The sequence below is a fragment of the Sylvia atricapilla genome, chromosome 1 (assembly GCF_009819655.1).
Source record: "Sylvia atricapilla isolate bSylAtr1 chromosome 1, bSylAtr1.pri, whole genome shotgun sequence".
In the NCBI taxonomy this organism is placed as follows: domain Eukaryota; kingdom Metazoa; phylum Chordata; class Aves; order Passeriformes; family Sylviidae; genus Sylvia; species Sylvia atricapilla.
In genome coordinates, this window is record NC_089140.1 from 137,871,432 (window position 1) to 137,897,570 (window position 26,139).

The following is a 26,139-nucleotide window of genomic DNA, read 5'->3' on the forward strand; positions in this document are numbered from 1 at the left end:
GTTGATGTGCACTTACATGAGCTGCTTATATGTGTAGCTGCTGTTGTAAGAGGAAGGCATTAACATTGTAAGTAGACTATACAAATAGTGGAACCACAAAGGAACATTTGAGGTCATCAGCTCCTACAATTATGAACTCACTTAAGCTGGAGATAAAAGTGCACTATCAAACACTGTCTTGAACTCTGATTAATGACATACTGCATTGGTCAGGGATAGTTTTATAGTTATAGCAGAAATTGGATTAAATCTTGTTATTCTCAAGAGATGCTCTTAAAACACAATATGTCATTTATTAAATTTTAACTCTCTGTACATATATGAACTTTCTCTGTCTGTGTATATGTATATATGTACTCTATACCAGTGTAAGTATAAATATATATATATATACACACACACAATGTGTACTGACCAGCTTTTGCATGTAGCATCTTTTTCAAAATGCATGGTTGCTGTCTCCAAAACTGGTTCTCCTCACATATGAAAGCTTTTTTTTTCTTTGAAACAGTTATTATTTTTATTAATGTCAGGAAATTAAAAAGAGACTGAAAATGCATAGGGTTTATAATCTGAATTCACTGGAAGAATGAGTCACAGAAGTTATTTTTGGCATGATGCTTTCAAAATTAAGCTCTAGAACATTTCTACTTTACCATCATAAACAGATTTTACCATTTTGTATTACTTTAAAACAATACTCTGTATGAGAGTGAACAAGCTCTCAACCATGGAGATGATACAAAACCTATGGAGAAAGGAAACTGCAACATAATGGAAGTGACGGCTGGGAGCCATACAACCCAGATCTGGTAAGCTCATCCAAACAGAAATGCCAGGCTGAGCTCATTTGGTCACTGCTTTGGTTGGGATCTCTGAGGAAACCTCCCAGGTTGCTGAAGGAAGTGGTGGCAGCAACACTGTAGGTGGTATTCTCTGTTTGTGAGTCACCACTGGGTCAATAACCTGTGTGATGGGAGCCAGCAGAGTTTCCTGGAAGAACTGTGGGCATGATGTGAAACCACGGTCCTGAGTATCAGGAATTATTTCAAGGCCATCATGTACTTTGTAAGAGGAGTAGACCTGGTGACCCTGGGTACCTGATCACATTTCAGTATCAGCCCTTCTTTCATAATTTCTCCACATTGTTGCAGTATTTCCTCTTCCTTGGGGCAGGAGAATAAAACCAGTAATGTCATGCCAAGATGACAGAGTACTGAAAAACATTCGAACTAACTCCATTGAAAGAGACTTTTACTCCAATCCTGTCATTAACTTGAATGAGATTTGGATCACATCTAGAGCCTTTAGTACAGAAGGACTGTGACAGTGCTGATGTGTTTTTGAAGGAGCTCTTCCTTTTTCGTGTTTTCCTCGTTTGAGCAATGCTGCCATTGCCTTTCAGCCATAATCACCAGCCATTACTCAGAGATGCTGTCAGGCCCCATCCTGCTCCCAGAGCAGCTCGACTCCAGACTGTTCCTCTCCACAGTCCCCCCATGGTGTGGTGACACTATGACATTACATTCTCCCCAGAAACAACGACACGGATCTGATTTATAACTGGTGGTAAAACTTTATTATTCAAGTTTAGATGTAACAGACATCTTTGCTGCCTGAAGATTGTTTGCATAAGAAATACACCAAGAACATGTTTGTGAGTAGAAATGAACATGCACTATGAAAACCAAAAAACAAAACAAAACAAAAAACCCGAAACAAAACAGAACAAAAAACACATCCATGTGTTGTAAGGACAAAACATTAAGAGCCAGCATTCTAGAGTCAAATCAGGGCTACAAGTTTAATGATGGTTTTTAGCAACATGAAGTCATTCTTTATGAAGTAATATTTTTTTTCCTTTTCCTGCTGGTGAATTTTCTATAAGCTAAATTTACAATGGCATTTTGAGATGTTTCCTTTTCTCCTGTTCTCCTACACAGAGCTCAGAGGCCAAAATGATAGGAATGGAAAACTGTGATAGCTGTTATAATTTTTTTACTTTACTAAGTGTAATTTTGCTTTTCCACTAAAGGAATTTTACTCAGTGTAACAAAGAATCAAATGAAACTGGTATTTATCTGGTGTCAGCTATTTAATTATTGTCTTTTATCCTCTTAAAGTAAACTGGGGTTTGTGTGATTACCATACAGGTAGCACCTCCCCAACTACCAGCTTTCCAGAGCTGGCTGAATTAAATAAAAACTGTGAGGAAGAGGGTAGTGAAGAATCCTATTCTGAGGTGAGAAAATTAAATAAATCATTTTACTTGACCCATCTTAACTTTAGAGAAAAGTTTAGAAGGGATTTCTGACTTATCTATCACATTTGGGATACGCTGACAAATTGCTCACTGCTCTTTGCCAAGCATAACTGTCTCCACAGAAGCAGAAGGAAATATATCTACCCTTCTGGCTGCACAGAAGCGACCTTCTAATCTCCTTGGCTTTTCCTGACCAGTATTAGGAATTAGCATGTTAAGTCAGCCAAGAAAAATCAATACAGGAGCAAAAATGAGAATATATTTAGACATACTGGGCAAAAAGCAGATGGTAGACAACATCCTCAGCACATAAAGCAAGTAGTTATGACTACAAAACAACAGTGTCCAGTCCAAGGGTGGACTTGAAAGTCAGTCCCTGAACTGAGTACTAATCCACAGTTGCCAAATCATTTTTTCCCATTGCACAATCACTATATTTCAGCATACAATTAGCATCAGTTACTTGTCCTGCTGCCCCTCTAACTGCAAAAATAATTTATTCCTCACAGTGTGTCTCAGCCTTTTGAGATGTCTCAATTTTCTCTCTCTTTAATACACACAATAGACAACAATGCCTTTTTTAGGCAAAACCAAGATATGCGCATACAGTGTCTTTCCCCCTTTCTGGATAGTCCATAAAAAATTAAGGGAGGAGTTTCATCAGCACAGTGGCAATTGGGTGCAAAGTACCTTTTGGAACGTACTTTAAGTTTAGCACCTGAATACAAACTGTGCTCTGGAACATCTTCATCTCCTGCAGCACTGAGAGGACAGCAGCCATGAAGTGAGAGCTTAGAGACAATCTGGTTTGCAGATGATGTCACAGGATGGCTCCATCTGTACATACAGTTACTGGAAACACTATGCCTGTTCCACAATCTGATTAGTGACAGGCACCACAAATCCTCTAGTTTTGAAACATCTATTTATTTGGTTGTCCAATTTGAAATACATTTTAAGATCTTAAACTACCACTCCTTTAGTAAGAGAAGTTCACCACCTTGAAGCCACTGACAAATTGAGAACAAAGACTGATTGTTTAAAAGTTCAATTTTTAGTGCTGTTAGTTGATTGAAACACAGTGGGTGCAGTAATTACTTGTGTGTGCTAACATTGGTTTCCATCTGAAAATACGATTATTCTTTTATAGCATTGGGGTTTTTTTTCTTTCTTTTTATTAGTATCCATTGTGAGGGGTTCTGGAAGATGGACGGAGTCACCTCTCTTTTGTTAAGAAACAAAACTGTGCTCCCCCTATCCCAATCAAAGAGAACAGGCTACAGCAAAATCCTATTTCTTAAAAAGCACAAATCTTAGAACATCTCAATATGTCATGGCAAGAACAATGAACTTTTTTTCCAATTTTATTTGCACCATGTAGGTGTGCAATAGTAACGTTCAAAACTCTGTCTTGTTCTTTGCACTCACAAGATATCATTTCTCCTCATCCCCAAACCCTGATATGTGTATTTCATGTTAATTTGCCTCTGCTTCTAAGTCTAGCAAGAAGTGCTATGAAGTTCAGGGTAGTGCTCAAGTCTTACAATGCACATGTCCCTCTAAAACATTTTGCCATGAAGATGCAGCTTCTATCAGTGAAGAAGCCAGAGGAACCGGTAAGTCTTAAGTGAGTAAGTCAAACCAGTAACTACTGAAAATCGGCAGACAGCTACCTTAGAAGCCGATAAAAACCCACTGCTTACTGAGTATAATAACGTCTTCCTTGGAAAAGCTGAAAAGGACACACACTGGACCCTGATGTAACGAAACGAGGGCAATCTATTTCAGTCCCCACAGAAAAAAAAAAAAAAAAAAAGAAAAAAAAAAGAAAAAAGAAACTGAAAATACCCAACAAAAATAAATCCACAAAAACCAAGTCAGAACTTATTATTGGAAAACAATAGTAAAAACATAACCAGACTTTGTCACTGGTATTAAGCTGGAGATTCATCTAAAAAATAGAAGAAGAATGTGGCCCAACATCCTTTGCTAACCTAGAACACTACTGAAGGGTTACAGAACTCAACCAAAGCAGATTGAGTGGGACGTTCCATATGCTGCTCACCAATAAAGAAGCAATGGGTGGAGCAGGAAGGAATGCAGCCTAATGCTGAACAATAGCCTGTTTGTGCCTAACAAATCAGAGAAACTGTGCAATAATGTTTCACCTCTGTGAAAATACAACACCTAAATACTGCCAAGGTCAGTGAGACCTTTGGTGATCTACTGCCTAAGTGCCTCTCATGCTTGGTGATGTTTGTTGCCAGCCGCTTTAGGCACGTTATTTCTCAAAAGACTATCAAAGTGCTGAATGTTTAGGCCAGTTCCCTCCTGGTTTTCCTTTTGCCAACCCCTATAAGACATTTCCTATCACCTCTCCTTTTATTTTCCACCTCCCTGTTTATCTGGTTAAGTATCTTAATAAGTGCACCAAATACTAGAAGGGAGAGTGGTGAGATCAGGTAAGTTAAATACAAGAACTTTTTTTTTTTTTTTATGATGCTTTAGTTCAATTACATGAAAATCTGAGAAAGGCGGCATGTAAGTGAGATCAGAATAGGACCCTTTACATATAATCTCAAGAGAGGACTTTGAGTCCAGAGATATTTTTATAGAACATTTTAAAAAATAAAATGCATGAATGGAGAAATAAAAGACAACATAATATCAGAAAGACATTTTAAACTTCATTCGCTGCAACATTCATGAACCAATTGAGCTACACCTGCCATCCAACCATAAGGAACTAAGACCCTGCACTGCGAAAAAGAAACAAACCCAAACAAAACAAAAAAGCAACTGCGTAATATTGTAAAAATGGAGTGCAATGCTACTACAGAATGCAATAAAATATCAGTGCTGCATCGTCAAACAGCACTTATCAAAATAATTTCTGAAATGTTTCTTCTGAAACACAGACAAAGCAATAAAAAGAGGATATATGTTTATCATTTTAAGCATAACAACGTGAGTTAAGAGCTTAAGAATACAAAAGTACTTGGAATGAATAGTGCTACCCTTTTTTCCTAAGTAGGCATAAAAATATTTTCATTTCCTTCTTGTTTTTCATACCATTAATATCAACAAATTTCATTCATTTCATGTTATCGTTTACAACTTTAATGCACACACACAGAAAAAAAGATACCTACTGCAATAGAAATAGTTGCTTCATTACCTTGTTTGCTACATTTGCAAATGTAAACAGCGAGGCAGAGCCAGAACTGACTCTAATGCATGATGGAATATCTTTGTTGCATACGTACACTGTAGAAAATAATTATTCAATATGTCAGGCACCATTATTTGAAATGTAATACATTAATATTTACTAGAAAAATAAGGTTTTTTTCTATTTGTTCTCCCAACTTCTTTAATGAAATAAGTTAATCTGACAGTGCATCCAGTAGCTTGTAATATCTTCTACATCCCTGTGGCAAAATAATAAACTACTGGTTGGGACACTATAATGAAAATGATTAAAGTCAGTTCTTGTACACCCTTGTAGCAAGCATGGAGGCTCGTCTAACAGCACCTTTAACCAATTTTTTAATATTTAGTTATTTAGCCCTATTTCCCTGAGCAGTTATGCTGAGGAGCTTTCCCTTCATGGATAGTTTTTAAAAAGCTTTAAGTATTAAAAAGTACTATGAAGACATTTAATGCTACTTAGCAAAAGCTGGTATAAGTCTACTGAAGGGATTGACTGGTATGTATAGCAATGTTAAGCTTGTGGAGAAGTAACCTTAGACTTCAAGGTTTAGAAATGTAATATATTAAAAATATATTAAAATAAAATACAGCAGGTTACCTTATTCTATGCAAATTAAATCTGGAGTGTGGCTTCTGCATTAGAGAATTCACTTGCACAAAATGGTTTTCCTAGACTAAAGTGTGCCAGAAAGAATGTAGTGATAAAAATGGTAGCTAAAAATCAGCTGAGTCTGAGAAACACACAGACGACACTGCTGCCAAAGCTTTGAGGACAATGTGATCCTAAGGCATGTTGTAGGGCAGAAATTGCCCAAATTAAAGAAAAGAGAATGACCTTTTAACATCTGTATATTTAACATGTCTAGTTCTTATATACAATGTGCATATGTTCACTATACCCCTGCAGCAGTATATACATATACACATCTTTGCACTCTTGCCAGTTATGTCTCTTACACAACAGCAAAGGTATTAATTGTCCAGTAGAATTTTCTCAAGGTTATTCGGCATGATTCACTGCATTCTGGCTAGCTTTGGTGGGCCATGTCCCACTGAAATATCTTCCTCCCCTTCTGGCCACCATCCAACTGTTCTTTTTTCTTGGTAACCCACTCATTTAAAAGGAAAAAAAAAAAAAAGGAAATAACAAGGGATTTAATATTGGATAAGGCATGCTCTCTATATGAAGTGCTTTATAGGTCTTCACAAGACATTACAAGCTATTGAATTCCCATCAAGGAAACCTATTTCTGTTTAATTGTGCTAAGTGCTAAGGTTTACTCTTTAGGTTTTCCATTCTTTTCAGCTTGTGCATTGTTCCTGTGTAGGCCCCTCTGGATGTGAGTTGTGAAGTCATACTTGTCCGTGCAAAGATGCTGGCATATGCTGCACTGGAAAGGTCCACTGTCACCATGGCAACTCATATGCAACGCATACATCACTTCATCCAGAAAGACAATGCCACAGTGCACACACTTGGTAGAAAGTTCATCTTGAGTACTTCTATCAACTTTCTCTGTTTTTACTACATTCAAGGGACCTTCATTTTTTACATTTGGTGGTGCCTTACTCTTTTCCTTGGAGGCACCATTTGCAGTTGGCCCAGGTCTGGAATGCTTTATCGCCAAATCTAGAGGAATGTCATTGTCTGATCCGACAGCTGAAAAATGAGGAGGCAGATTAAAGGTGGGATAAGGCACATAGTTTTGGCAAGGATTTGGTAGGCCAGGCACATGACTCAAGTAGTGTGGATTCCCAGGAACAGACAGCTTATATTTACTCCAGAATCTCAGCCAGTCAGCTTCACTCTGAAAGTCATTGTGTACAAACGGAAGTCCAAAAAGTGGGTACTGGTATTTTTCAATAGGGCTTCCAGGTGGAGAATAGTTTGGGTGTTTCACAGGTCTCATGTATTTTTCTATTGGGCTGCCTCTCTCTGAGCTTCCTTTCCCTTCTGATATCGATGAGCTGTTTCCTGGGTCTCCAGTACTTTCCTGAGGACTTTTTATCTGAATGTGCAAAGGTTGCATCCTTTTGTGAATATCCAGAGTTTGGCTGACCAATATTGGCTGCTGAGCAGAATGGCTTTTAGTCAATGAACCTGGGGCCTCGTATTTACTGAGGCTGGGAAGCTGAATTTCTCTCTGATGACCTTCAGGTAAATGATCCTCTGACCTCCTTTCTAAGGGGCTTCCATTGACTTGCTCCTCACTGCTACCCCTCTGCTGTTTGTTTAGCTGCTCAGCCTGAAGTGCCTCCGGGTTAAGGCGCTTTCTTGTTCGTCTCCTAATGATCTGTTCACCATTGTTCTGTTTAATGATGTTTAAAGGTCTGGGAGTCTGCATGGAACACACAGAGAATGAACAAAAGGAAGAAAGAAAGACACATTAAATAAACCTATGAGACTACACTCATGCAAATTTATCTTTTCTTTTGTGAAGAGCTGTATTACAACAGTGTTACGGGAATAACCAAATTTCAATCCAAATGCTGGTTCATGGCCCCTCATGATGAAAGTAAGCTCTAAAATGGCTTGTTTTATCAACCTGAGTCAACTGCCTTAGACATTCTGTACCTATTTACTTAAAAAGGCATGAAGTATCAAAGATGTCAAACAATTTATAACCTCTTACTCCTAAAAAATTCTGAGGGAGACATGTTGAGAGTGGGTGCTGAGAGCTGGGGGTGAGGTGGGAGATGTGCTGTTCTATGCACCGTGCCACCAAAGCTGCTCTCAGGCAGGGCTTTGCACAGGTTCCACTGGGACAACAGTGGACTTACTGAATGAGCAGTGAACTTACCTTCAAACTCACCCTGCTCTGACATGGACAGAAAACTCAAGCACACACAGGGCTTGCTGCCACATAGCAAAAGGCCTGCAGGATCACTATGTGCTGAGTGGGACGAGAAGAAAGCCCCGGAAAACTGCACCAAAAGGTCTGCCTCTACTTTGGTATCAACTCCCCCTCCTCCACCCCAACTGCCTTGCTTTCTAAGTCTTAGTGATGTGTTACTAAGGCATGAGGGAGAAAAGGCAGCCCCTGAAGGCAGGGCAAAAGGGATCTGTAAAAAAATAAGCATCACAAAGAGGCAGAGGGAAGAACCAAGTGAGGACTTCTCTTTCCATTGGCTACTACCCTACACCAGCTAATGTTAAACGGCCTGTTTAGAGAAGAAGTGAAAATAATTTTGTGAGGAAAACAAAAAAATGCTACAAGGAAGGACAGCAGTTAGGCTTCCTTTAAAGGCTTCCCAAGAGAAAAGCAATAGTATCTGAACGAAAAATGGTGCTGCAGTATCAGTATGTTTCTGTACATGGTAGAGCAACAAAAACTACCCAAAAGTCATTCAGTTTGGTGTATTGGCATCTGAAATTTTTCTTCCCAAAGGCACATAGCCCTGTTTTGGTTGGAGGCCAGAAAAATGCCCCTGCCCCAGTATTCCACTTACATGTTTATTCAGAAATTTTTACATTGTTTTAAAAAGCACATTTAATTTTCACTTACAATCAATATCCAAAGTAATCTGTACCTTGAATGTAAATTTTTAAGATATTCATAACTTCAAACTAGTATGAAAACATCCAGAGCTGGAAGAGCACCCATTTTATTATTTGTAGAGATTTAGTCTCTCTCTTAAGTTGCCATATTCCTCTATTTTCACTTATTTATTTTCCTGCAGTATTTTCCTTACTCTTAATGGTTAACTACATTTTAGACAGTGCAGCTACTTTTAAAATTTTACTTTCTATTAAAATGGTGAATGAGAAGTATATACACATTTGATTTAGATTTTTAATAAGAGAAATTTAAACTTGGCAGAAAAACAGCACCTGAACCAGCTTCCTCACACAGAAGAAAATTGAAACAAAATCTTGTTTAAAAAAATTTACTATATTTTCTATGTAAACTCTATTCAGATAAAGATCATAGTTTTCACAATCAATAGCCAATTAATATGCATAGGCATATACTTTTTATTATAAGGTCTGTATACTTCCCTTGCCTTTTTATGACAAGGGACAATTGTAACTCAGATGCTGTGCGATATCTTACAATGCTGCTGTTGCTCTCATTAGATGTTAAACACTACACACCATTTTATATGGCTTCCAGATAACACTCCAATATTTTGGAAATACTTTCAGTCTTACTTTTCATGCTACAAGTAGGAAGTCTGATTATGGAAACAGTTGACAGAAACATCTTCCTACCTGACATTAGGGATCCTCACACATTTACTTGAGGCTCCAGCTATTCAAAATTATTGTAGGTTGAACTTTAAAATTCTTCACCTTGTCAATGACTCTGCTCATCTGATTAAACCAGCCTTTAGGCTGTTAAAATATACTCTTAAGTAGCGCAAATCTACTCATTTTCCTTATCCATAGTAGTGAGGTGCAGATAAAAATGTCCTGTGTTTTTTTAGAAGCAAGGCAAATAGAAAAGTTTAAGGTCACTTCTTGATTTTTCAGTGGGACATTAAATTTAGAGTATCGTGGAAATGTTACCAGAACTTTACTTAAAATTACCTATGTCAGACCTTAATTTACGTTAGACAAAATATATTGAAGATGATCTCAAATATTTCTGCTATCTCTGTATCAACTGGCAATCTCTCCACTCCAATAATATGAATAATTGAAAAAAAAATTCAACAAATGTTTCAATAAATTATTGTGATTAGATTTCTCAAATTGCATGGGAAACTGGAGCCTCCTCTAGATTAATCCTAGAATATGCTGCAATTCTTTACCGAATTAGTCCAAGGATGTTGTCAAGGAATCACCATGGAACAAAACATAGCGTTCCATGACCAAGTTCAAGCTATTTAAAAATGAGGTGCAGCACCACAATAATAATGGTCAAATTCATGACTCTGGAGAGACAGCAAATGTGAATATTGTGTATATGTTTGCAGTAAGATGCATTTTTTCACTAAAACTATTTTAATAATAGACTCTTGGATTACAATTACACATTTCTTAACATAGTTGTTTGCATTAAAGGAGAGAAATGTGAAAAATTTGGCAAGTCTAATGTACATTACCACTTAGATAGATAGAACACTTTTGGAAACATGCTAAAAATATTCAAGGGTATCACAGAAATAAAAATGTAACTTATATCAGAAATCATTACCACATTAACATTTGTCAGTCACTATCACCTAGTAGCATCTGATAGACCACAGATTTTTCTTCTTGTTAAAGAAACTGAAAAAAGGACCTTAGCTTGAGTTAATGAGGATGGTAGTAATAATAATAATCCAATAATAATCCAAGTAATAATCCAATCAAAAGGGAGCTAAGAAATGTGCAAACTACTACAGGTGACTTTTACTCAGCAATGTAACATAATTTAGATGAACAGCGGTCTTATAGAAGGGAATTCTATTCACTTGAATTTTATAGTTTTGGACATTTCCCTAATAACTGCATCATCCTAGACTCCTTAATTCAAAACCATACATGACACATACTTATTGCAATTTTTCCTCAACAGACAGGCAGACAGATAAAAGAAACTTTCATCTTTCTGCTGTCAGTCTAAAGAGCATCACTTTGCATGGGACTGTCTCAAAAGGTGTCCCAAAGGAGAGATTTGTTGGATTATTTCAGACTCCTACTTATAAAGGAGTTGCTATCATACCGCAGCAGAGTAAGGCTTAATTAAATTCTTTTCGTTTGTTTGGTCAAAGTTCAATTGAAGATATTAATGTCAAATGTCCACTGAATGGCAGCTTATTGCCATGCTTACACAGTGGAGCTTAGAGATAGTGCCAGCTTCTTGCTTTTGAGATGCATAAAATAAACTTTGACATTGTATTTCTAATAAATGTTGCTGGAAGTGCACTAGTTCATTCCTATTGGTTCATAAAGATGATTCAAGTTGTGCTTAAATTCAAAACTGATTCTTGTAGCTTATCTATTCAAAGAGTTATGCTGAAAATCATGGTAAGATCTAACACTCCAGCTGTGAAAAGTATACTTAAAAAAGGGAAAACAGAGTCTGCAAATGGAAGTTCTACAAATAACCAGACTCAAATGTCCAATTAAAAAGCCAAACTGTCCTTAAAATCTTCGTGGATGTTCACCACTGATCAATTTCCTTAAATTAGATATTTTATCTGCAACTTTGAGAGGTGTGCAGGAAAATGATACCTGGAGCAAGACCCAGTCAAGACACTGGCCAGAGACCATGCATTAGTCCATCTTCGCTATTATTGGCCTGATTGGGCTCTTCTGGGCCTTAAAAACAGCGAGTGACCCCAGAACGACACACATGGCAAACAGGGCCAGCTCTTCAGACTGGTTATGATCATGCAGCTTTTGAAAACTGTAAGTTTTTGTTTGTTTATTGTATTAACTGGGCTCGTTTGGCAGGATGTTGCATAAACAGGATTACTGTATGGGCAGTAGACAAGACCACTGAGAAGCTTATGTCTCAAATTTAATTTCTGGGAAACGTTTTAAAAAATGCACACTCTCAGTCACCACATTTATTTCTGAGTTAGGGTCTAAGCCTGAACTGATACATTGCCCTGGCAAACTCCCAAAGACTACCTTGGTTTCCATTTCTGAATAATAGTAACACTTTTTAGTTTCATGGGAATGTTGTAAAAATTAATTAATTAGTCACCTGACTCTCCTATGTGTGCCTATTAAAGACAGCAAAGATAATATTTAACCAGTGGGTCTTAACCTAAAAGATTCCAAGCATTTTGGCACTGATCCAAGGAAACACTTCAGCATGGCTTTCCTGGACCTCGACCAGAGCATTCAACATCTTTCAGGATCAAGTCAAGTGTCAATAAGACAAAAAGCAATATATAGAGACCATGATTATTATTTATTCCCTGACTGATCCTGAGAGATGGTGACTCTTCCCCTCATCAAGTGATGAGTGCCTTCAAGTTAATAGCTTCCTTGTTGAGTTATTTATCTTCCAGCAGACTGTGAGAACTGTAGAAAAAAGAACAGAAAACCCCACCACCCTCTATCTCCAGGAAATTTACTACCAAGAATAAAGAAGGTAAGAGGTGTAAAAGTATAAAAAAACTGTTTCAAGAGATATTTTAATATAGATGTGATGTCTAATTTCAAGAATTTTGCTTTTTATTATGAGAACTTTGCAATTTAGAGAGCTTTCATCACAACATATCATACGCCTTTAAAAGGAATTCCCAGAAAAGAAATAATCTTCCCCTTATTTTGTATCAAAATAATTAAATGCATCACTGCTGATCTCAAACACATCTACTCACAGCATCCCGGACTGCTTCATAATGAATCACATCTGATCCCAAAGTGACCATTCTGCAAAACCCTGTTAGGAAATTAACTGCAGGCCAGGGAGTGGTACTAATCACACAGGCAGACAAGACCACAGCTGCCCAGCTGAGCTGTGTAGCTCTTTTTTCTACTGAACAAACCGGTGAGTTCTTCCTACCGAGTGAAGCTTCTGGTAGAGGCCACACGCGTTGCATACATATCCACCATTTGCATTCTTTCGCCAGAGAGAGGTCTTTGTGGTCAGGCAATTGGCACAGAAAACACCCGAGCCTCTACGTCTCTGAAACAGGGAAGAAAAAGGGAAAAAAAACAGGTCAGAGGTGAGTCACATGAGCTGTGGAGTTAGGACAAATCAACACAGGAGTTTTGTCTCTAGACTGGCAACAATGACAGTATAAAACCACACTGCCCATAATGAGGTCAGGTTCAATTGTGCTTAATAGGCACCACTGATTTTCATTATAATTAACCCCAGAGTGATGGATGAGGTGTGTGAAACACCAAAGCCTTTTCAGAATAACAACTTTAACTTTTTGAACTTCAGGTTTTGTGCATTTAATGATAGTTTCTAAACAGCAAATTCAAAAAAAACCCCTTGGAAACTGACAGAACATTGTAAACTCTCCTGGTTTCACAACGGATTATTTCTTTTTAGCTAGCTTTATTTAAAAGTGTGATTGGTAACAAGAATTCTGAAACACCACCAGTTCAATTAATTACAGTTTGTACCTGTGTCACACTAATTTCTTTAACAGAGATTATATTGAATACATGATATTCAGTTCCAGTCTTTTCCACTTGCTTCTGAAATCAGTATAAGCTACCATATGTACCTGCAGCCTGCTATGAACAAATAAAAGTACAGTATTCTTTAATGAGACCTTTTCTGAACTTAATTTGAAACCCCAGAAAACACTGCCTCATCAACTGTTAGATTTATTTTATTTCAGTCAGGCAAACAAGGGCCCAGTACAGCTTCCCTAAATACAAACTGATTTTAACCAGACTGAGCTGTGCATTCATCAGCTTTCATAATGATCCAGGAATATTTAAAAGTCGGCAACTTTAAGAGTATTGCTCATTAAATCTTTTCTATGGAGTAATGATTTCATTTAACTTCTCATTTAAACAAAAGTCAGGCTGTGTTTGTGGGCCCAAATACTAATAAGCAGGAAATGGAATTCTTTTGCTGAGAAGAAAATCCAAATTTTAACTCTGTTCCCTTTTTGCAAAGGGAAAAAACAATCAGTAAGAAACCTTCAGCAGCTAAGATGAGAATGAGTGAGTACAGGAAAAACAGTCTGGGTTAAAACTAATTTTATCATAAATTAAAAATTACTAACACTGTAAGTTAAAATTTCTGGGTTTCGTAAAATTTAAGTAATTTATTTAACTTTAGTTCATGCTGTAGAAGACTGGTGTTCATGCCAAAAAAATACAATGGTTATAATTGTACTCTGATACATTTCAAATGGAAAGCCTTCTGCAGACATAATTTTGGCTTCAAGACTGGAACACTTTCTTGGCATTGAAAGGGCATTTGATTCATCGGGTGTTTCACAATGTATCACTAAAAAGACCTGGTGAGCAGCCAGTTCCCTATAGGGTAATTTTTCCATCCAGATGCAAGTGCTATCAGAGGCCCTCGTCAGCTAAACTAGTTATGATCTTGCATTTGCTGATGCCTGCTCACTCTAACATTCGACATCCTCCATTAATCATCAATACAAGGAAAATGAATGAAACGTAAAGAAATGAGGGCTGGTAAGCTGCACAGCCATAAAAATCTGAAATGAGTGCAATAATTTAACAAGATTGGGGAAATGTTTTTAGTGAGCACAAAGTCAGGCTAACAATTGCCCTTTTAAACCAAGAACACAATTTCATTTGTAGGGCAGGTTGTGCTACTTTAAAGTGATACAATAAGACCAAGATTGTCATCAAGATAATCTCTCTCTCATCCCCTTACATCGTCCCCTACTTTGTCTCTTAAATCAGATGCAGAAGTTTGTGACATTTTTCTCAATGTAGCTAAGGGGAGAACTAAATGGTAGTTGATGTCCTTCAGCAAACATCTAACTAGTTATGCATATAAGATGGAGCTCGCCCTGGAAAGGTACACTAAGAGTACATTGAAGGTCCCAATTCTTTTTGTGGCTGGACATCCTCGACCAGTTTCACCTGGCTGCTGAAATATTTTCCGTAAGAGTACAATAAAAACCTCACTTGACTAATCCCAATTTGGTCCACTTGGAGAGTGAGAAGTTTCCAAGGGGAAATGACTGTGTATGGCCAGGATTCAGCTACAACTGCAGAACTGTTCCTTTTCATTCCTACTTCTTGTCTGCTGGCCTATAGTTTCTTGGTGTGGTGTATTAAACAAGTGGAGTCTTAATCTGAGCCACTCTTTCCACTGTTTTATTTCCGTTTGTGTTCCCTGAGTTTGGGAAATACCCTCTACAAAGTCATGAAAGACTTAAAATACAGAGAGAGCGGTGTAGTTCGTATGCTGCATTTCTACACACCTTAAGAGGGACAGAACATAAAGTTACACAGATATCTGCATTAAATGCCATAGAGCTAGTTTATCTATAAAACATTGACAAAAGCAACTCATTTTTTTTCTCACTTTTCTAAAGAAAAATGTAATTCAAACTGGGTATTAGTTGCAGTGAAATAGTACAATGACTACAGCTAACAACAACCTACAAAATACATAGTAGTCAGTGTATGTATTCAAATCTTATACCTCTGCTTATTCACTACTTACAATTATTTGTTTAAAATTTCAAGTAGTCTAGTTAAACATCTTTCCCTAAATTTAATGCAAAGTATGATTTTTTTTTTGTGCTGTTCTAAGTGTTGCATCTTATCTTTCTTTACCTTCTCTTATTTCTGTATTATTTAAGGACTTTACAGGATAACCTACATCGATTATTTCAGTACCAAAATGTTTCAACATAGATTACACATACTAATAAATGAAGAATTAAAACACCTCTGGAAAAACTTAAATGTTGCTACTGGAAAAACTTAAATGTTGCTACTTTGTTGAGTTGGTTACGAAACAGCTATTTATAGTGGAGACACACAGCTTTAGAATGGATTTCCTGTCACAAAACAGGACTACGGCAGAATTGGACTAGAGATTCTTGACTCTCAGATGCTACTAACCACAGAATGGACCTGCTTGTCAGACTACACCTCAGAAATTTTGATACCTGCAAGAAAAAAAAGGAGGGCTTTTTTAAAAGCCTACAATGTAGTAATCCTATTATCCTAAACAAATACAGTTTCTTAAAAAGGAAAACAACAAAAACCAAGGCCTTTACTTCCCATATACCAAGTTTTCTAAGTTATTGGTCAGCAGGAATTATTTACATTTTTCTGTTGCTAAATGTTAATCAGCAATTCTACTGTTAGTGATGGTACTTCTGCGTAGGTCTGTTTGGCTTTGCACACTCATCACTTGAACTAGTCAATTTCTACTTTTCTGGGTAGTTTTGCAAAGAAACAGGCACTTGAGCTCAAATCAAGCAAAGTCTGTTCAGCAGCTATGGCCCATAGCCCCTACAAAACCCTGCCATAAGCTCAAGTGCTCTGCTAAGCACCACTACCAGCATTCTCAAGAAATATGTTAGAGAACTTTTGCTCTCCTTCTAATGTGATCTTACCAGAGTGAATTTCTTAGATCAATATAGTAAAGGTACATCAACATGACTAGTCATGAGAGAATCTGAGCCACAGATAAAAAGGTTTCAGTCTGTGATCAATGCCACTAGCTGGAATTATCAATGAAAATGTTAGGTACATTCTTGGAAGAGTAAGCTAAAAGAGTCTAAGCAAATAAAATATGTATCTACTAAGTCAAGCTTTAACCATCTGGAGCCTGACAACCACATTACAATCCCAAATCCTGAAGGGGCCAGTGCAGAGAAGAGCCTGTCTCTATTTCCATTCCAGTTCCAAGGTCTGGGTGTTTAATATCACAGTTGTCTCAAATCACATTAGCCTGAAACTTGGCGTATGTTTTTGTCAGCCCAGATGTAACTTTTTTTTTTTTTTTTCTTTCTTGGTACTGAAAACTTTATTTAAATCAGTTCAGCTGTTTATAATTTGGAGATTGGCCAAACTGAGGGGTGGGGGGAGAGGAGATTTCAAGCTTTTCAGATAACTTTCTAACAAATCTGCAGTCAGAGTGGCTTTGCTCTGGGGAAAAAAAGTACGCACACATTCTAGTATTTTAATAGTAGCAAAGGAACAAGTGGATTATTATTTTTATGTAGCTAAGTTATGAAAGTTTGTAATTATTCACTGAATATGTCTTGCAGACCTCTCTACTAACTGTTTTCCCTCAGTATGAACCATGATGAAAGCATGTAATTGCATAACAACCCTTGACATGCAGAGTATTTACTCACATTTTTCATGGTTTCATATCTTGACCATTTCAAATTGAACAAGTCTGAAACTTTGTATATACAGAGTCAAGCCCGAATGCAGAGGTTTTTTATTTATTTATTTATTTATTTATTTATTTAACGCCTTAGATGATTTTCACTGGTTACCAATACTTCATTGAAACAAGGCAATTATTAGGAGTCCTTTCTGCTAAGCAATAAGCTAGCAGAGAATACAATAGCAAGTGATTCACTCAGGTGTCTTGCCAGGCTCAGGCCCTTCTTCATGAAACTGCTTTTGAGTTTAAATAATGAGTCTACAGTTCACATGATTCTAAACTTTGTAGCCATGCAGAAGAATACTTATGCTCCATATTATAAGAAAAGTATTTCATAATGTACTGAACTTCCTGGGTTTTTTTTCAGTGGAACTTCATGTAGCAAAATATACCCTGTAAGAGCACAGCCAAAAACACTGCTCAGGAACTGCGACTTTTTAGCTAGCTAGACTAAGCAATGGTGCCTGACACTCTGCTAGTGCCAAATACATCCTGTTTTCAAAATTTCTGCCAGAAGATGCCTTTAGAATCCCAAATAGGCTCCACAAGCAGCAGCCAAGCATTTTTCTTACATCACTCTCTTGGTTTTGGACACAACAAAACTTATTGCTGATTACTTTCACTTCTTCAACACAAAATGACAATATGATGAGGACTGAGTGGACTTTTTACCATCTCTGGCCTCCCTAATGTGCCAGAAACAGAGCACACTGTAATCATGGGTCCAGAACATGAGCTGCAGTGCAACCATAAGTGTTGCCCAAGAATAAGCATGTGCCCGACCTATTTCCAACGATGAAGTCAGGGAATACAACCAGATATGCCTCACTGAAAAAAAGGCGAAACGCTGGCTCTGGATGCTCTCTGCCAACATGGGAGGTCCAAAAGGAGAGCTCCAGGAAACCTGCACGCCCATTCAGTATGAGCCAGGTGACTTGCTGTGGAGAGCAACAATTGTAAGCAGCAGGTCTCATACCTTTAATCATCAGGCTGCTACCACACAGTACAGAGAAACAGTATAACGCACTCGTGATTGCATCTCTCTTTGCTGTGCTTGCACTGCCGTCAGTATGAAAGAGTTTCTTGTTCCACACCTGCTATGTCATTCCTGCTTTGCTCTCCTTATATAAGCAGGTACGGGACTATCTTGAGTCTGGGTGAGGTTTAGATTAATGAACATTTAAAACCTGAGCAGGAAGACAGCATCTGTTGGAGTAAGCACTACTTTCTTCTGTTTAAGATAGGGAAAGCATCTTTCAGACCTCATTTCTTTTGGTTGCAAAGGCACTCAGACTTTTCTGAATGTTTTTAATCAAAACTGCTTTCTCTCTCCACTGTGAAAACAGACACAACTATGTTTCTGTGGAATTTCACATTTTAAAAATTTAGTTGCTTTTGCTGTAACTATGTCTAAGTTTAAAAGAAACTCATTGAAGTTTTCATCCTTTTACAACCTCAACAGTTTTAGGGAATTCACCAGACAGAGCAAATTTTTTTCCCAGAAGTAAAAAACTGAAACACAAAAAGCAGAGTATTAAAGTAGAAGTTGTTCTCAACCTTATGTATGAGTTAACAGATGGATCTAAATTAATTTAATGTGCCAAATACAACTCTTTATCTAAGAAATTTTCAAGAACAATTGCAATAAACAGCTGTATTTGAAAGACATATAAGAAAGACATTAGGAAAGACAAGGTAAAAAGAAAATAAAAATGCCAAAAAGGAAAGTAAAAAATTACACATTTGATTCATATAGAAAGTTTAGTGGAATTCTTAATGCTCTATCGTGACAGCATCTTTTTATGATATATGCTGTATCATAAACTTTTAATGAGAGGAATCAGGGGGGGTTTAGAGAGAGAACAAACCCAGACAGTAAATTAAACATTACTGCTAGCACAGCCTTTCAGAATCCTACCCCTGATCCCTTAGGGAGAGTAAATATTTTAATGTGCATGTAAACTGCAATTATTTTTTTAACAACAAAAATGAAGATGAGTAGATTTTGTCCCAGCATTTGAAGCTGTATTTTGTAAAGCTACCTTAAAGACAGCAGCATTCACCACTCAAAAAAACCCCCCAAGTCCACCCCAAAAACCAGGCAGCAAACAGTCTTTTTGTGTTGTATTGAGGAAGAATGGTTAAGTAGAGATACTAGTTTAGAATGATTTGCATCTAACAAAACAATGACTGATCAAAATAAACTACTAAATTAAGAAAAACAGAGCTATGAAAAGAAGCCAGTGAATCACTTCTTGGAACTCTTCACTGCCATCACCTCATCACCTTTACATCCTCCCTCAAGTTACAGCTGACCCAATCCTTGCTACTGTGCAGGAAGGGACCTGGCTTTGGACACCACCTTGAGCCAGAGCCTGATCTCCACAGGCAGGAATTTGCCACCACTTTCATCTTCTGCTAATAGCCATATCCAACTATACGATCACTTAAATAATTATAATATACTTTACAATGACTTACTAATTTTTCATTCACTTGAGCATTTCTCAGTGAAAATTAGGTAGTTCAAATTATATTTCCTTGTCAATCCAAACAGTCGTGGAAGGCAATTTCATAGTTTCACCCTCAAGATCTGCAGCGGCAGAAATACAAAATAATAAAACTTTTTCTGCTGGTAAGATTTCCTTGTCACAGTTAGTGGCAGTTAATTTTTCACCACAGCATGTTAAAAATATGTGATCTTCTGACAGGCCAAATACACACACAAAAAGACTAAACAGATATACATTTTTTAAAGAATGTGTACTATTTATATATTTATAACACTTATGATTTGAGGCATTTGTAATGAACAACGAGAAATATTTTCTGATTAGCTATATGTTAGTCTGGCTTGCAAAGAGCAGCTAAATATTTATTTAACCATTTTAAACAAAGCATGATTTTTTAAAAGCAATTGCCTTCAACTGTCTCTTAGTGGATATAATGTATTTTTACAGTCTTGGCCTTCAATTTGCACAAGGTGACCGCCATTAAATCTCTTCCAGTGCCTCAAAGCAGCCAGCACACTATGGTATAGGCTCACTTCTGGTGTATTTTGCCACTGAATATCAGCAGTATATAACACAAAGACTTCCACGGAGGCAACCCAAAAATTTATGTTTAAGGTTTTATTAAGACCAATAGCAAACAGCAAAAAGCAACCTGGAGACCTGCATTTCTCGCACAAGAATGATGTCACTTTGCAGCAACTGAAACCTATTCAAGAGGAATAGAAATTCTGCCTCCAATAATTCACCGAGTCAATTACACAGGAAAGTACTGTAATGGGCTGTCCCCCGTCACACAGCTCACGTACACCACTTCCTTCTCAATTACCAACTTGTCTGCATTGCCATCTGTAAAAACGAACACATACCTTGTGCTGCCAGTTTCTGCTCTTGCACTTCCATTAGTAGAACTGGCTGCAGCTGCTCAAGAAGAAAGCCCTGATTGTCTTTGTTTCCCCTCCATGTAGGCACCATTTTCCTCCTTTCCTTCTGTACCTCAGCTCAAGGTAACACATTATCTTTGTTGAGGTGTGCTCAAAACTCTTTAAACTAAAGTCTGCCTAAATTTGAGTTATGCTATCTTTTCACAGCTTATCTAACACAGTAAAAAGCTGCCAGCAGCATCTCTCAGCATCTTCATCAGAATTATGGAGTTAGTCTTGCAACAGGTTTTATCAATCCTTTTTAAGTACTGCTGTAAAAATTCCTAAGTTGCTGGATAAACAACTTCACACTTTTCTAAATCAGCTTGACCACTCACACAATTTTAAAACAGTATTTATGTAAAGCATTCAAAAATAAAATTTAAAAATAAGTCTAATTTAGGAATAATAATAATATTATCTGCAAAAAATGGTTAAGTAGACCTATGTGTACAAGTGTACATGAGCAGGACAAGAGGGAGCCTGGTTTGGGAACTGCGATCCTGGCCCCATAACCTTTCTCTGCTTGCACTTTTGCTGCAACAGATTCATGCAGCAGCTCTGAATGGCTGAACGGCTGCTTGAAACCTCAGCGCTCACACAGAGAGACCACGCCTGCCCAAACACCATGTGCTTCCACACAAACTCAGCTTTTCTTAGGGAACAGAACTAAGTCATTATGAATCTCTTGCATTTTAGTTTTAAATAACAAACACAATATAAAATGGTATAAAATGTACAAAATTAGACTACTCTTCTGATCAGCAACTGGCTAGAAGTAGTATCCTCAGAACTAAGCATGCTGAAAGTGACATCGACAAAACTGGAAATGCCTCCAACTCTTTTACTTCTTGGCACAAAAGCAAAATTACCCAACCTCTGCTGTCTCAAACGGGGAATCTAAATCAACAGTCAGACTTTACTATAAACTAACTGACTTTCTGAGATAAAGAGTCAGTTATGATGGTGCCTAAGCATGGAATTAGATGCTTAAATTTAGGCATCAGTACCAGAGGATTTATGTTCAAGAAGGCACTCCATGTACCCCTTCTTTCACGCAATAATCTTACCCATTAAATGAACACACAAGACTGGAGCAAAGCTCCGTCTGTATTTCCTTTAACAGCCTGGCTTTGACATGGCAGAAGCAGCAGACTGTTTTTGCAGATCTCAGCTCTGAGCCAGTATGTAGCTCTACATGTGATAGTAATTGAGGGTCCCAATCCCGCAAGTACTCTGCTGCAAGCGTGAGCACAAAGCTGCTGGAGTTCTCAGCTTCTGGCATCTGTTCCCACTTCCACAGAAATCAGATGGGCAAAATTAAGTTTTGAGGAAAAAAAAATTCACAGACATTTAAAAAACATTCCCTGACCTTATTAAAGCCCACGTGATCACTATTTATACAGAAAATAGCTCAGAAAGCCAGCATCTGAGAAGAGGAACTCTCATTTGTAGATTTTGGCTGAGGGCTGCCAAAATCAGCAGGGGAAAGGCTCCTCAGGGGTAAAAATTTCAAAAGCCATTAAGAGTCTTAGAAGCCTCAGTCCCACTGACTTTTGATCACATACATCCTTCCAAATTTGAACCCCAAATCTGGAAAATACACTGTAAGAATAACTTTAAATTCAAAGTCACAAAATTAAGATCTGAAGTTTTCATAGAAGTCTTCAAGACTCAGAGAGGAAATGCCAATTAAGTGTCTACTCCTTGGTGAAAATTGGTGAGGTAAAATTTAGCTGTTACTCATACCTTTAAAAAACTCCCCTTAGGACCATTAATTTATTTAATGAAAAAATGTAACAAGTAAAGGTTTCATATGGGCAGCTATAGCTCACATATTTATACTTGTTCAGGAACTGTAATAACTATCATTTGAGTCTCATGCAGGGCCTGTGAGAAAGCTGTTCCTAGTGTAGGATACAAAGTAGACTATGTCCACCTTTTATTTTCAGTACACTTAGGACTGTAGATCTTGTTATGTGATGTTGCTAGAATGATTTCCATTCAGAAAAATCAACATTTGCTAACCCATACCACACAATTACCATAGTTATTTCCTATTGTGAGCTTAGGGAGAAACTGTGGTATCCCAGACACCACGGTGTGGTAAGTATTGAAAATTCATGGCCTTTTTATAATGGACATTTTCATCTAATCCAATCCATTCCAAACACTTCCAGATAAAAAGACAATATGCCAGACTCTGCGTCTAAGTGGTTCTAACATAATCATCTTATTCCATCCTGTGATCACAGTTTCAGCAAAAAACACGTAATGGCTTCCTTTCTGACAGTTTTAGGAAAAATTGACTAGAGCTGTGATCAACTCCAACACCTACCTTAGAAAGTAACTCTTGATAGAGAAAAGAAGGAAAAAAAGCCCCAAATACCATCTCTGTGTTCATATTTTTTAAAAGCTAGTCCATCTCAAATTGCCTAAAGCCTCCCAGGTTGCACCAGGCAAAGTACTGCCAGCAGGTCAAGGGAGGGGATCCTTCATTCTGCTCAGCCCTGGTGAGGCCACACCTGGAGAACTGCATCCAGTTCTGGGTTCTTCAGTACAAGAAATACCTGCACATATCAGAGACAGCCCAATCAAGTGATACAAAGATGATTAAGGGACAAACACTTCTATCACACAAGGAGAGCTGGGACTGTGCAGCTTAAAGGAGAAGGCTCAGGGGGATCTTCTCAGTATGTACCTGATGGGGAAAGGAAAAGATAGAGCCATGCCCTTCTCAGTGGTGCTCCATGAGAGGACAAGAGGCAAAGCCACAAACTGAAATACAGGAAATTTCCTGTGAACATAATGGAAAATCTTTGTTACTGTGAGGGTTGTTGAACACAAGAGCAGGTTGCTCTGAGAGGCTGTGGTCTGTCCTTGGAGAAATTCCAAACTGACGGGACACAGAGCTTAGCACCATGTGCTGGCTGATCTTCCTCTGGGCAATGGGGTTGGATTAGATGACCTCCAGAGCTCAGCCTCAACTATTCTGTGAAGCTTTCTTCAGTGAGAGGCTGTAGATTGCTTGTCACTCTTCTGTTCTATTAATTTCTATCCATTTTAGCCTTAATTGCTATTCATTTGCATTGCAACAGAAAGTATTTTAAATTTCAAGGTTATAGAAGTATTTAGAATAGACTGGACAAAATTTTACAGATTGCAGACTACTCAGCTGTCTGAAATGGAGAAATCCACTTTCATATTAGAAAGGGAGAAATCCACTTCCAAATTCCACTGTAAATAATTTCAGAATGTTTACAATGAACATGGTAAAATATCTAAAGTAATTTTTACAAAAATATTGCACTGCTTGCTCTTTCCCATCAAAATCCTAATGCCTACTTGTAAAGGAGACTCAACATACAGTGTTAGATAGATTTCCTTAAAAATACCATTAAGATGAAAAGAAGAGAACAACTGTTCTGCATTTTAGAGACATTTCTCCTTAAATAGTGTTTATGTACTGCAAGCATCCCTTCCATAAACAAACCAGGTCTTTGGAACAAGTGAACACAATCTCTGAAGAATCTTTACCAGCTTCTATTTCTGGTACATGATGCATTGTGAATTTTAGGCCAACATGGGCATATGGTATCCTAGTTTGATAGGAAACATTTAATGGAATTCAAGACAGAGCCACAGCACAATGACTTGAGACCTTAAATTCTGTGATACAACACCGGGTTAAAAAACTAAAAATAAAATAATATTTAAAAAAAAAAAAAGAGAGAGAGAGAGAGAGAGAGAGAGAGAGAGAGAGAGAAAGAAAAAAAAACGAGAAAAACAAGTATTTCCTGATATAAAACTAGAGGCAGCAGAGGCTTGTAAAAGCATAAGGAAAAATAAAGTCATAGTAACTGGTACACACAAAAGAATACTCTGAATCCCCTGTTAATCAAGCTTAACCTCATTAACCAAACTGCCTTCACCTCTTTTTTTTTTTTTTTTTTTTTTCCTTTAGGAGAATCAACCCATTAGGAAATAATAAAAATGAAATCCAAACCAAACAAACAACAAATAACAAACAATATTTTTCTTAGGAACATTCATGAAGGACTTGGGGCTCTTCTACCTTTGCAGCCTTAGAATCTGGTATGCCCTCTGTTCTTTCTCCACTCACTCACATCTGCCCTGAGAGAATATTGTTATTACTGCACAGCAGTGCTTCCAGCAGCCCTAGTCTAATTTTTCTCTTACTGGTAAGAAAGTGGCTCTTAAATTGCTTAAGACACCAGCTCCAAAATCTGTATTGTCGGAATCAGAATGCATTTCACCAAAGGAATAGTTTCTAATGCAAGTGGCAAGGGACAGCTTACTGCTGGGGGCAGTCATTCTCTGAAATGGCACAAGCCTGACAAGAGCAGTAAGAGAGAAACACATAACTTAGCGAGGTTTTCCATCAGGAGTTCTGCATGCCGAGGACAAAATGTACCCACCCTGTCACATACTCAGGCTTTAGTTCAGAGCACTGTGAAGGACTGAAAAACGGCTTTCAAGAAAGAAATCAGGCACTGCCTGAAGGAGAGGCATGGCAAAAACTGTCCTGCCAGCCCACAGCTACCTTATTTTTCACATCTTTTGGAGTCTTCTTAAATGAAGCTGACTGTGCAGAAATGCCTTGTAAAACAAGCCCTTCTCCTTCCTTTCTGAAGTGGCATCAGCGAAGCAGCTCTGCAGCCTCACTCCCAGGCGGCTGTGCCTGATCCATATGTAACTGTGAGGCAAAAACCACAGCGCTGCCTGTACGTGTTCATGCGCTCGTGCACGTCTTTGACACCGGCTCAAAGAAGAACTGATTGGTCCTATTCTATTAGTCAATTTATCAGACTTTAGATAGAAATCATCAGGAAATGGTTTCCTTTTTACCTTCCACCTGCCAGTATCAGAATTCAACTGATTTTGAAACCAGACTGCAGAAGGTCCATGTATATAAATTCGAAATAAAAAGAAACTTTTAAATTTAGACATGCTATAGAAAATCATAGCTGCTATATGTGAACAGTCTATATTCAAAGCCATATCTTTCTTGCTGACAGAACACTCTTAAGAATTCACTTTTCAATATAATACAGGTTTTATTTAATAGTGAATATCAAATTGTTTTCACTCCCCTTCTTTATCTTTACCACCTGATGGAATCTTCAGAAGTGAGAAGGAAAAATACATACACCTGAATAGAGTACATGTATAATGACATGCCTTTTTTCTAGGAGAAAAAAAATACTCTTCCATTTCATCAGCATCTTTGCCTAAAGCCCCTTCAGGAACTGAAAAGAGAAGGGCCTTTATTTCCTACACATATTTTATAGGAAACATTTTTTGGTTCTGTGTCATGGACTAGGATTTCACACCTTAGTGGCTGGTCGTATGGAAATGGACATGACTGTGGAAACTTCATGGCTGTGAAATCCTGATAGTAAAATCAGCAGGAAGATGAGGAAGGTGTGGGGAACACTGAATGATTCATGCAGTAA

At 37.7% G+C, this 26,139-nt stretch overlaps 1 protein-coding gene across 3 annotated transcripts in view; it reads right to left on the reverse strand.

Moving 5' to 3' along the window:
- Window positions 1-3,415: 3,415 nt before the first annotated feature.
- The window catches only part of TRPS1 (transcriptional repressor GATA binding 1), a 211,733-nt gene continuing 189,009 nt past the window's right edge, over window positions 3,416-26,139 (reverse strand). For all 3 annotated transcript variants that reach the window (XM_066335007.1, XM_066335012.1, XM_066335000.1), the window contains 2 exons: window positions 12,928-13,050; window positions 3,416-7,815 (listed from right to left, as the gene is read on the reverse strand). In XM_066335007.1, the coding sequence (XP_066191104.1) occupies window positions 6,754-7,815; window positions 12,928-13,050 (1,185 nt within the window). In that variant the 3' untranslated portion in view covers window positions 3,416-6,753. The remainder of the gene's footprint in view (window positions 7,816-12,927; window positions 13,051-26,139) is intronic.